The sequence below is a fragment of the Bos mutus genome, chromosome 4 (assembly GCF_027580195.1).
Source record: "Bos mutus isolate GX-2022 chromosome 4, NWIPB_WYAK_1.1, whole genome shotgun sequence".
Taxonomy (NCBI): Eukaryota; Metazoa; Chordata; class Mammalia; order Artiodactyla; family Bovidae; genus Bos; species Bos mutus.
Window position 1 is genome coordinate 24539933 of NC_091620.1, and position 13560 is coordinate 24553492.

At 39.1% G+C, this 13560-nt stretch overlaps 1 protein-coding gene across 1 annotated transcript in view; it reads right to left on the reverse strand.

The window, feature by feature from the left end:
• Window positions 1–1619: 1619 nt before the first annotated feature.
• Window positions 1620–13560, reverse strand: part of NUP205 (nucleoporin 205) — an 80728-nt gene continuing 68787 nt past the window's right edge. The window contains exons 36-43 of the mRNA XM_005903639.3: window positions 12060–12136; window positions 9755–9883; window positions 9410–9536; window positions 5989–6155; window positions 4296–4419; window positions 3714–3842; window positions 3066–3139; window positions 1620–2503 (exon numbers count right to left, since the gene is read on the reverse strand). Coding sequence (XP_005903701.2) covers window positions 2351–2503; window positions 3066–3139; window positions 3714–3842; window positions 4296–4419; window positions 5989–6155; window positions 9410–9536; window positions 9755–9883; window positions 12060–12136 — 980 coding nt within the window. The 3' untranslated portion in view covers window positions 1620–2350. The remainder of the gene's footprint in view (window positions 2504–3065; window positions 3140–3713; window positions 3843–4295; window positions 4420–5988; window positions 6156–9409; window positions 9537–9754; window positions 9884–12059; window positions 12137–13560) is intronic.

Genomic DNA, 13560 nt, shown 5'->3' on the forward strand with positions numbered 1-13560 from the left:
CCCAAAGACCAGTCTTTGAACTCCCTGACCTAGAAGGACCACAGGCAAAGCAGAATCACCTGTGGAGTTTTTGCGGTATACTCCACTGGGGCTTCCCAAGTGGCACTAGTGATAAAGAAACTGCCTGCCAATACAGGAGTCTCGAGTTTGATCCCTGGGTGGGGAAGACATGACAACCTGCTCCAGTGTTCTTGCCTGGGAAATCCCATGAACAGAAGACCCTGGTAGTCCACGGGGTCTGTAAAGAGTCAAACGCAACCTACTGATTAAACAACCACAGTTTATCAAAACTAAAACCCTAATAACTAGGAAGAATGTACTCACCTCTTTTTGATTTTCTAATTCCAGCAAACTAACACAGTAAAAGCAACACATTAAGATCCTATATTTATTTAGTATTGTTGAGGAATGGGCTGCGCTGATAGCTCAGTTGGTAAAGAATCTGCCTGCATTGCAGGAGAACCCAGTTCAATTGCTGTAGGGAAGATCCCCCGGAGAAGGGATAGGCTACCCACTCCAGTATTCTTGGGCTTCCCTTGTGGCTCAGCTGGTAAACAATTGAATAGATGATCTATGCTCCAAAAAATGATTGAGGAATAGGTGGCCTATGCTCCAAATGCTTTAAAAAACAAAAAACAACCATCTAAAATCTTTTTCAATCTCCTTTAAGGCTTTGCTGAAGAGCACAGGAAACATCCACATCCACCAGCCTCTCTCCCAGTGCCCCAGGGAACAATGCTGAGTCAGGTGTGCACCCTGTTAGCCTCCCCCTGTTATATTTATTACACAAACAGCATTTCTTGTCAGCCTTCAAAGCAATATACAGTACAGCTGCAGTTCTTCCAGCTTCTCTTTTCCACACACTTCTCCACTGCCCTAACTTCTGATCCCCATTCTGCTGTTAATTTTGGAAGAAATGGTGGCAAAACAAAATAATGCTCAGTAAATCCCAAATCTTAACTATCCCAAACTAGCTCTCTGTCCTATGGAAGGCTTCACATATCAGAGGGTTATAAAATGCTTTGATTCTGTGCCTCAGGCTCTTTCCTGATATTTCTGTGTTCATGCCTGTGTGCAACATGATAAAGCTTACCATATGCCTGATTAGTGGAGCAACAGTCAGGCTTACTGGAGAAGGAAATGGCAACCCACTCCAGTATTCTTGCCTAGAGAATCCTGTGGACAGAGCAACCTGGTGGGATGTTGTCCATAGGGTCGCACAGAGTTGGAAACAACTGAAGCAACTTAGCATGCATGCATGCACTGGAAAAGGAAATAGCAACCCACTCCAGTGTTCTTGCCTGGAGAATCCCAGGGACAGAGGAGCCTGGTGGGCTGTCATCTATGGAGTTGCACAGAGTCAGACATGTCTGAAGCAACTTAGCAGCAGCAGCAGTCAGGCTTACTATGTCTTGGACCAGTTACTTATTCATTCACATCTCTCTAAAAATGCTCTTTATTAACAGGATGCTTTGCAGTTAAAGATTGATGTTTGTCAGTGTTAGGCAATAGATTAATTTCAAAATATAACAATGACAAAGTCTTTTTTAAATGCCTAAAATGTCATGGACATTTTATTAAGAAAACAAATTATAGAATTAAGTATTAATTTTCTGCCACTACTTGAGGGTCAAGACTCTTTCCCCTCTCAGCAGTCTCTTCTATATACTGGGCTGAAATAATTGGTGACTGGAAAGTGGGCCATGGACTTTCAGATGATGTAGTCACATGCACATAAATACTACCAAGCAAGAAATAAGAATGCTAACAGCGGTCACCCTATTAACTATGTGTAAAATACAGGTAGATGATTAATTTGAAAAATTCCATAATTATTTTAGGGAATAAATACAAGTGATTATTTCATCATTTACATGCAGGAAAGAAAAAAATACCTTTAGAAAAGGGATGCCTTGACTTTGAGACATTTCTGTAACACACTGTATTAAGTATACTTTTCTATTAAAAAAGCACTATCATAAAACGTGTAATACAGCTACAAAGGAAGAAAAAATAGAGGTTTTTCAGACTATGCCTTTAATTTGGCATTCAGAATAATACCCCTGGGAAAAACCAGCACTGGGGAAGCACTGTTTGTTGAATTCCTGATAATGCTGACCATTTTCGAGATAAAATTTCAAGAGACTGACCACGTGTTTGTTTTTTTAAAAAGTTTTTTTTTTTTAAACTAGTGAGCACGGCACCAGGCAAAGAAGTTTACAGAAAAGAAGTCCATATATAAAGAAAGAAATATCAAAATATCTTCTGGTCATAATTTAGAAGGAAACTATAAAAAGGAGACAGTTTTCCCCAATTTGTCTCTTCCTCAGAAGAGTATAAGCACAGGCTCTCAGTTCCGTGATATCCTCAGCAGGCCTCGGATGCGTCTGACGAGAGCTTGTATGAAACTATAGCGAGATCGCACTTTTGAATACAATCCTTCAATGTCCAGAAGTTTCTTCTGTAGTGATTCTCCAAAAGCGCTGATAGCGTCAGCCAGAAGCTAGAGGTAACACAGGTGACACTTCATGATCAAGAAGTCTCAAATATTCCTTTTATTCTTTGTCTTCCTATTTAAAATACCTTTGAATTTTTGTAATGTGATCCTTTCTCAGATGCCAAATTAACTCAACATTCACATTTTCCACCCTGAAGTTTATTGGTATAATAGTAACATTTTTCCTTCTTGTTTAAGTACATACAGTTTTAGAATTGCTTTAAATTGCAGTTAACTGTTGATATATGGAGTTTCCAGACCATAACGCCTATTAATTACTGAACTCTTAACTACTTTCTAGGCACTACCCTGGCATCTCACACATGAAGGCCTCATTTAATTCTGACAAAACACTTCAAGGTTGAATTATCATTTCCATTTCTGAGCTGAGGAAATGGAGGCTCAGAGGCTAAGAAAGTTGCTCTGAGTCACAGAGCCATTAGGTTGCTATCCCAGAATTCAAATCAGGTCTTTGCATGCAACTGTGAAAACTATTATCTTACTCACATACCAGGCTTTCCCTTTGTACTTGCAAAAAAAGAACAAGAGTATGAGCACAGAACGTTACCTGGTCTATATCATGCTGGCTCACTGTAGTTAGCCCACTTCTAAAATCCAGATTGCTTTCCGAAGCGAAGGAATCTAGAGATAAAAGACACAAACTAGGTTTGCAGGTGTGTCTCCTCCACAGAAGAGAAGAACCCAATGACAGTGAACCACAGTGTCTGTGACCAGCATGGGTCAAAGCTGAGGACTCTCTTTTAGCTTTCAGTAAATGGAAGCCCCTAGGAAGCATTTCGATGTTCCAAGCCAGGGTTCTCAAGCTTTCCTTCTGGTTCCTGCCACTTAAGGGATCCAATACATGCTCATTAGTCACAAAAGATCCCTTTTAGCAATGAGCAGTGTGGCCAAGGCTGACCCATTTCCACTCCTCTGGACCAGAGGACTCTGGACCTGTGTCAGCCACGAGAGAAGCTGAGGAGCAACTGAAGACAGCCTCTAAGATGCTCTTGTGCTCTGCACAATTTCCCATGGACAGGAGGGAAATACAAAAACTAGCTATGCCAAGTAACTAAGTAGTTACCTAGTACATGCTTTGTAACCAAAACAGTCAAAAGTCGGTTGAGTGTAACTAGATTTTCAAGGTGCTAAAATGTGTAGGCTCCGTGGTTCTGTAGTGAATCCGTGGTTCACTAATTTTCAGAATACAGTTTACCTTGTAGCCTTCTGCTTTTAAATAAGGACCTGGAGGCAAATAAGGAATCCTGAGAATCGGTGGGTGTGCAGTGTAACAAGTAGTACTCCAGATGGCGCCAGAGAATAAACAGGCAGGTCTCTATGATGACTACAGCGGAGAGGCCAGATTCAAGGAAAACAATCTCATCACATGATTTTACAAACCAGTTTCTGAGACTGCACCATTCAGTGATGTACCCACAGCTTCAGTCTAACAAGCTGGTTGTAAGGTCTCTCCAGAAAGCAGCAAGCTGTGCTGAGAGGAAGGAGATCAGGCCCTGGGGTGCAGTGCTAGCAGAGCCTTCAGTGTCCTTATCTCCTGTCTAGACACAAAGTATCTGCATATATTATGAGTATTACTAGTTATTCTAAAGAGTAAGAAAAAATTTTCCATTTAGAAATATGTCAGGCATTTAACTAGAAAACAATAATAGTAATTATGTCCCTTTCCATTTGGTTCTGATACCCAAATAATGTGAGAATAAGAGTTCCTACATTTGAAGATTCCCTTAGAGGTCACCCTTCAAGCACCCTGCAGTCTCAATGACTGCATTAAGGATACAAGAACAAAGGGAAAGCAGTTTAGCTCGATTGTTGATCAGCTTCACCAAACGCCGTCTTGCTAGAACATATTTCTGGGCAGTGGAGATTTTATCAACACCAGCAGGCATCACTGACTGACACAACTTAAAAAAAAAAAATCAAACACAGTATTAAGAATGACACATATTGTAAAAAAAATTTAATGAAAATCTATTATAAGCAGTCATTTGTGATAAGTACTGTGAAAAACATTCAAGTGGATTTAAACATCCTTGACAAGAGTTTAGCATCTAGTTAGGAAGCTAGTAATTTAAAAAAACAAGAGCCAAAGAAGCAGTTGAATTCATAAATGAATGTTCATCTGTGGCTTTTTGAAAAAGTCCAGTCCCTCAAATAGATGTTTCCAATCTGTTGATGGGCCAACCAACCCTGAATTTCCTGTCAAATTAAAACAAAACGAAACAGTGCATTTTCAGGCAGTAAATGCCACACTGCCGTGGAGAATATCTGTAACAGCCATCAGGTATCTTCTGAAGAAACTACAAATGAGACTTGTAGAGTGTAACAAATGTACGATCATAAGCCAGAAACTCCCCTGGTCCCTCTCCCATCTGGCATACCTGCAAGCACAACAGGTCAATTTAACTGCAGACCCTGGGTGTGGCGCCAGGCGTGCTGCGGGGGTCTGGGGAAGTGCCACGTGCTCTACTGTGACACTGTAGCTCCTGCGAGTGCCAGCGTCACCCGTAAGCCACACACGAAGGGGAAGGGCTGCTGGAGGTAAACCACTCAACTTCGGAGATCACCTGAGCCCACTCAGTAACACCTGCCCCCACCTGTACTTGCTGGCTGTGTGGCTTTGAGTAAACCCTCTCCCAGTGCCTCAGTTTCCTCATTTCAGAAAGAGGAGGAGCAACAATATCTGCCTCATGTATTCAGGTGGCACGTGGAGCTCAGGGCTGGGCACATCATGAACTCTGACGTTCCCTAGAGTTATCAGAAGGATGCAACGAGGGAGTGGGCTCTGACTAGTCCAGAGGGCGACATGCTATAATTTGGAAAAGCTGGTGTGAGCCAGGAATGGCAAAGTGGATCAATAACCAGGCTGCCACACAGGCCGCCAGGAGGCCTCAGCACTGGCCGCAGGGCGTTCTACAGTTCAGCTGTGCCAAGTGGAAGGAAGGTGGGCTGCTTAGGGCGCAAGCTCAGTAACGCAGCCTCTGCAGTTACAGCAAGTGCCAGGGAATGGTTCTGGGTCATTGAGAGAAGGGGTCAAGTCTGACAGGCCATTCCATTTGTCTGAAAAATTCACTTAACAGATACTGAAGTTGTGGGAGGGACAGAGACATCTTACCTAAGGAGATCACTTCTAACTGAAAAAGCATCTGCAATAGAAACCTAAGTTTCTCAGCACAGATGTTTATAGTATAAATTACCAAACTCTTTATTCAAACGCCAACTGCCTTTCTACTGAGAAAAGCAGGTGGTTTTCTTGAACAGGTGCAACTTTCGGTCACTCAGTCAAGTTTCTACACTTATGAAGTGTGGTACTTAGGTGAGGGACTCTTCTTCAAGCCACCACAGAAGAGTCATTGGAGTTCCTTTTGTCTCACTGTATGCATCATCTTATCAGTCTGACACTGGTCCCCTGCCTTATCAGGTAAAGCACTGGTTTCTCAGACGTCTCCATTGCCCATTATTAAGATTCATACCTCTTTTATCTCATCTGGGGGAAGCTGCTCGACGTTCTGTAGCTTGTTGACACTCCGTCGATGACTGTCGTAATAGCTGAAGAAATCATTAGCGCTCTGTCTCAGCAGGTAAACGATAATGCCCAAACCAGGCAGGTGCCAGTATGGAACCACTGGCACTTGGGTATCTAATGGAGTTGATAAGAAAAAAAAACCAATGTTCTACCTACAGCCATTTTATATGAATTTCAAATGACCTGTTTTTTTAAAAAAAGGAAAGCCCAGGAATTTAAAGGCATGTAAACTATTATTAAAAACAATCCAGGACTACTTTTAAACACCACTAACAGCTCAAAGGTGTGGTTAAGAGCTACTGTAATGAGGTAGGTACATAAGGCTAGAGCCTTGAGACAATAAGTAAGTCTGGCTGATGGACACTGAGAAAGCTTACCCTTTACTGGGTGAAGACCTCTTTGAGAACTCTATGGAAGCTATACGCCTATACACCCATCTCTCTACCAGCCCACCACCCCATATGCACAGATACAGCTTACAGTTTCCTGACCCCAGGTGAGTAAGTCCTGCTTCACCCTATGGCTTTACTTATATGAATTCATTTCCAGTCTGCATCTTTCTGGTTGCTGAGTTCCCAGCTCAAAATCATTCTTCCAAACAGACAAGTAGAATACTAACTCATAGCTAAAAAACAGATAACAGAATTTTTAAAGTTTAATTCTTCCACCACAATAGTTCCATTTGGCTAGCAAAACAAAACGATCTGCCTTTTACGTGACCACTTTCTGAAGAAGGTGGAAAGGAACAATGTGATGCTGGAAAAACTGTCTGTAGAGGGAAGAAAAGCTAGAGAGCAGTAGCGTTATTCTAGACATGGTCTGTGTGGTACAAATAAAGCAATTTCCTCTTGCAACGAAGGGATTTCTTTGAGAAACACCTTAGTAATTTCAAGTTTAATTTGAGACAAACTTTGTTTAATGGCCCCAACTGCCATGAATACTGAGGGAGAGATCTATACTTGCTTCCTTCACTGCCATCTCCCTGAACTTTGCTCCAAAGTCGGATCTCACAGACCTTCACATGGAGGGAAAAAGAAGAGTCCTCTGTCAACGGATTTTGCCTAGACTCATCTGATTTGCCAGGTCTCCTTTCCCAGTCTTCAGTGAGGATGTGACAATCTTTATGACACAGGTCATCACAGAAAGCCTTCTCCTAGTGAAATTAGGTATGCTGGTCCCGGATAACATTTGTGAGACCTCGACTTGATAGGAAACTATCCACAAATATGATGGTCTAATGCTGAGCGTATTTCAAATTTCTTCAGGAATTCTTATACAATAATTTGCTCCAGTCTAGAAAATATTCAGAGGCACCAGACTTAGACATCAGATGAGGATGGCTCATGAGATATTTAATTACAGAAATAGATTCTGCGGGAAAGAGAATGAGGTCAAGGAAATAGAAGTGCTACAGGAAAGGGTTCCTTGATCACAAGGAACAGTAAATATACTAGAGGATAACAACAATACAAGAGCAATAATAAAAATAATAATAGCTAACACTGACGTGCTGTCAGGCACTGTTCTAAAGCACTTTATACTTATTAACACATTTAATCCTTACAATAATACACTAGAGGAGACCTTGTTATTACTTCTACTTTATAGACAAAGAAACTGAGTCACAAAGAGCTAGGTCATTTTTCTTAAGTCACCTGTAGAACTGGGATTCAAATCCAGGCAGTTCATCATCAGGCTGTGCTCTTAACCCTAGGTTAACCACTAGGTTAAACTGTATCTCTGTAACTATTCTAGAACCTACTGAATATCTACCCATTTATATGCCTAGAATTGGCAGAAAAGAATATGCTTATTAGTCCTTAAAAAAGTCTGAAGAAAAATAAATCCAAATTTATGTGGTCAATTGATTTCTGACAAAATGTATCAAAGTAATCAAACAAAAAGATAAATCTTTTCAGCAAATGGTACTAGACCTGGACACAGGCTCATCACTAGTCATCAAGGAAATGCAAATTAAAACCATAATGAGATATCACAACACACCAAGTCCAACAGCTGAAACTTAAAAAGACCAACAAACCAAGCACTGGCAAGGATGTGGATCAACCAGAACTCTTTACAAGGCTGGTGGAAATACAAAATGATTCTCATTCTGTAAAACAGAATGGCAGCATCTTACTTAGTTAAACGTATCACACAAGCCAGCAATTGCATTCCTAGGCATCTGATCAAGGGGTATGAAAACATATGTCCACATTAAGATCTATACCCAAATATTCATAGCAGCATTATTCACAACAGTGAAACATCTGGAAATAACCCAAATGTCTATCAACTAGTGGATAGATAAATGCATATGGAATACCAGCCAGAAATAAAAAGAACAAAATAGTAATACACACACATGAGTGGATTTCAAAAACACTGAGCTAAATGAAAGATGTCAAAACACAAAAAGACTACATGTTGTATGATTCTATTTATATGAAATTCTGGAAAAGGCAAAATAATAGACACCTTGACCAAAGGGTCAAAGGAAACAATCAAATGCAAAGGGACAAGAAGAAACGTCAAAGGATGAGGGAATTATTCTATATTTTAGCTGTGGTAGTAGTTCCATACTGTATAAAATTACAAAAATTACTCAAACAGTCCACCTAAGATGGGTGAACTCTGTTGTATTTAAATAATACTTCAATAAAATTCTCTTAATTCCATTACCTAGGACATTTATAACAGAGTAAGACAAACCCTAAAATGATTCTCAGAAATCTCAGATAGAATGTTTCTTGAAATTACCATCAGTCCATCACAATACAACCACCAAGATCCAAAAGGGCTTTTGGCCTTTGAGTGTCCCATGGAAAACGGCTTTAACCAATCCATAATCCTGCCTTAGACTCCTAACCTTCCCTACTGGGTCATTTGGAAATCACAGGCTACATGAGCCTACTAAGTATCTAAATTTTACTGTGCTATGGTATGGCACATACCATACATTGGTATCATACAAAATCCAATTGAGATACTAAAAATTCAGTTTAACATGATTTAACATATAAACTATCTGCAATATTTTCACACTTCTCACCTAGCTAGCTTAGTCTCCAATCCCAGACTCTATGGGGTCTCACACACTATATAAAACTATCCTCTCCCCACATGGCTCTTCCAGATTCATTCTCAGAAAATCTTAAATTTCTCTATTCTTTCAAGCTCTCCAGCCGTATCCACAGGTCTGACAACAGTAACTCCTTATAACTTCTTCTTAAAGAAGTCGATTTAAAAATTCCCCATTCATTACTGGTTTAAAAAAAAAAAAAGGTGCACCTTACTGGAGCCAACTAGAGGTTCTCATAATCCTAGCAACTTAATTCCTCAAATACAGAAAGAAAGAAGCAGCTCACCTTGGCGGGGCCCATCTCTGTTAATGGTTTCCGAAAGGCTAGGGGTGAACAGACACACAGCATGCTGGAAGGTAGGGGAACTCTGTAACATGAGTGATTGGCAATATTCCATGACATTGGCACAAATCTACAAAGCAAGAACAGCAGTAACAAAAATATCAGCTCCCCAAATGCCTCATCTCATGGAAATCCAGATGTGAAGGAGAAAAAAATTAAGACCAATTTGTAAAATTACAACAAAGTTACAAATCAATTTAAAAATTATCCACATGTACTGTTTTTCTCAAATATTTCCAGAAACGTTAAAACCTTAAAGAATAGTTACATAACTGTCACTCCTCTTACCTGCTGCATAGCCAGTTCGATCTCATCTTTCCTGCTCACTCTATCTCCCTCCACATTATCATCTTGAAATTTAAACTGACGCAGTTTGTCAGAGCCACCAAAGCGACTTAGTAGTCCTAAGCACTGGCGCTGAGGAAGGAAAAGACAAAAAATGAACAAAAGTTCACATCTAGCTGGATATGTTTAAAGTCAGTGACCTTTCTTGAGGGAGATAAAGAAAAAACTCAGCTCAGTGGAGAGTTAAATCCTCCTTAATGTTTCTGATTTCTGATTTCCAACTATGTCAACTATAAGTTAATAATACTAAAATTCATCTTTTTGCAAATGTATTTACTTGGCAGACAACTCATTAAAAGAATATTATTTTTTTTTAGCAGTTAACACTCACTAAAGTCTAAGTGTTTGCCCCAAATTTTTTGTATCATACCAAATAATTCCTTAGTAGACACCCATTAAATAAACACCAATCAATAAACACTGAGAAGCAAAATGAGATGGTGAACAGAAGCAGATCCGTGATCATTTTGTCTACTAAGGCTCAAATTTAAAGGCTCTGACTCCTGTGGCTTCTTCTGGAGATGTCATCAAGGAGTTGGGAACACAGAGGTGACCTTGGCAGATAAAATACAAAGGTCATTTGTTTGACATGTTGGTACTTTTCACCTGAGAATACAATCGTTCCTACAGTTCTCAGCAGGAAAGGACAAGCTTTGCAAAACTGCAATATGTCCAAAATCAGAGATGTGGGTTCCAATTGCAGGCACATGACTTTTTGCTATTTGTCCTGGGACTAGTTACTTAACTTCTTCAAGCCTCTGTGCTCACATTTCTAGAGTGATAATAGCAATTTTCACCTTGGAAGTTATTGTTTGGATTACCTGAGACACTGAATTATATTTAAAGTGCTTAGTATAGTGTTCTGCGCACAGGATGTGCTCAGTCGTGTCTGACTCTTATGACCCCATGGACTGTAGCCCACCAGGATCCCCCGTCCATGGGATTCTCCAGGCAAGAATACTGGAGTGGGTTGCCATTCCTTCTCCACCGCACATACTAAGTGCACAATAAAAATGTGTTTGAAACACTGGTATTACATATACACACACACCTATATACACATATATACCTACATGTTATATAATATCTACTTTAAACTCATGTTGGAGTAAGTTTGGATAAGGCAAAACAGACTAAGGAAACTGTAATATAAATTTATTTTGTCAAAACAGCTGTATCTATTTTGACAACTTACAACTGGCTGTTTGCTATGCTGACAGATAAAACAGATGCAGCAACACATTTCCAGAGGCCACCTTATGAAAGATGCATCAAAAATATTTTTTCATCCCCACCAATTAAAAACATTAGAAGACTGAGGAAAAAAAAAAAATCCAGAGTATTTTGGTCTGGTTACAGACAACACAAGCCCTTCTGGAGTGCTATCTGACAGTGACTCAAAATGTACTACTTACAGACCCTGGGTCCCAGAGATAACAGTAATATCACATAAAAATGTATACACTAAAAAGCTGATGGCAGCATTTTTCTTTTGGAAACTTGAAAAACAGTTCATGAAAAGAGGACTGGTTATGACAATTACTGTATAAAAACAATGGAATATAAATTCTACTATATAAATATAATTCTTCTGAGGCCCCCAAAAGTGAAGATGTCTAGATCAAAGCAGGCCAGGAGGCTCCCAGAAGGACTGTGATAAAATACTGAATTAATAAGCTATCTACTATGTTTGAATATATTGAAAGGAGACTACACAACTGGAGGAGAGTTTGAGAATAAATCAGAAGTACAAAAACCAAGCAAATAAAAACAAACAACATTTACTCACTCTAAGGAAAACATAATGTTTAGAAAACTAACATATGGTCCATCCATGGCTTATTTATAAATGACATTTACACAGTAATAACAATATAACACTAAATGTTAATCTAATCAAAATTATGATATGATTTGTTGAGTTGGGGGTGGGGGCATGTTATAAGAGATACACATATCATATGGAAGAATAGGAGTAAAGAGATCAAAATTCTTATCCTCTTTGATGGAAGGTTGATAGATGATTCTTAAAACTGGAAAATTAAATAGTAGCAACATAAGCAAATTATTTAGAGATATGAAAGATTCAATTAAAACCATTGCTGGGTTTACCCAAATTAAGGAAGCTATAAAAGGATCAGAGAGGATTGTTGTATTTTATTATAAGTTTTACTACTGCTCTTTAAAGATGTAAGAATCAAAAATTTTTTTAATTTAGAAAATAAAAAAGAAGTAAAGAATCAGCTACCTGGAATCTTCCAATATGTCCCTGTAGCTCCATTAGTGATCCTTCATTTACATCAACATCAAGTTCACTTAGTATACCTAAAAAATTTAGAATGTTTTTAAATGTAGTTTTGTAATTGACAAAATATAGACATTAAAAAACTAGGAAGAGTAGTTTTACTCTTTCACATTCTTTAATGCATGAATAGACACAGACTCTGCCATGAAGGAGGTTTGAGAAATATCTGACAACTTTACAGATTGTTAAGTGTACCACCACACGTTCAGTCATATGCAAAATAAATCTAGATTGGATCAGTGATTCAAAAGTGCATTTTAAAAAGTCTTTTGAAAAAAACCTATTTTTTATTTATAAATATAAAACAAAATTTTCTAAACTCCACAGTTAATTACTTTCTCATGAAACAGTTCAGAATATACAAAACACTAAGAATGAAATGCATTCCTTTTTTTTTTTTAATTCTTCTATGCATCATTTGATTTTTTTCCTTTTCCCTTAAGCAAAGTATAACTTACACATACAGAAAAAAGCTTCCATTCAATTTTTCAGTTTGGGCCCACTACAAAATCCCTAAATTAAGCTGATCAACCTTTTATAGTACCATGGATTTCCTTTATTTCTACTGAGCCCTCCAAGTAAACCCATGGGCCATTATTCCCATTGGTTTATTTCTTTGTTCCATTACTGCAGCCATACAGAGAACCCAGGTGACCCTGTCCTAGCCACCCTAACTTTCTATGTGTTTTCACAATCCTTTTAACCCATTTCTTACTTCCAAGCATACGCTTCATAGCACATAACCCAGAACCTTATCCTTTGTTCCTCGTAATGACAAGCTCTCCTTTTTAGATTTCCAAGCCCGTCACAGACCTACAGAGGACACTCGCATATCTGGCAGGTGCTGTCACGTTACCTCACCTGCACTCCCCTGCTCCACTAGATCCAGTCCCTTCCCATCCTCCACCTCCACTTGGAGTCTGCTCCCAAATCACTGTATTTAATTATTTTCTAACATTACTCTGCCATAGAGGATTTTTCCTCACTATTTGAAAATGTGTTCAGGTCTCCCTTGTACGCCAAAACAAAGCAAAATCAAGCAAAAACCTCATTAATATCAAATTCTTGAAATATTTTTTCTACATTTGCTGCTTCTGATTTTTATGCCATCCTTTCCCATTTTAACCTCTTGAGAGTCAGAGTTTGCACTTAACACTTTGGCTTTTTCCTGTTTCTCCTTAACCTTTCTTATCTTTTCAACCTGCCTTGCTCTTCCCCAGTTCTTTCATTCCTCCTGCTGACTCTATTTAAAGACAAGCAATTTTTAGATTCTTTTTTTTTTTTACTGCACCACGCGGTGTGCAGAACTTCCCCAACCGGGGATCAAACCCGTGTCTCTGCAGAGGAAACACAGTTTTAACCCCTGGACCACTGGGGAAGTCCAATTCTCAGATTCTTAAGACTTCTGCTACAAAGCGTCTCAGTACTGTGGACCATATGTATC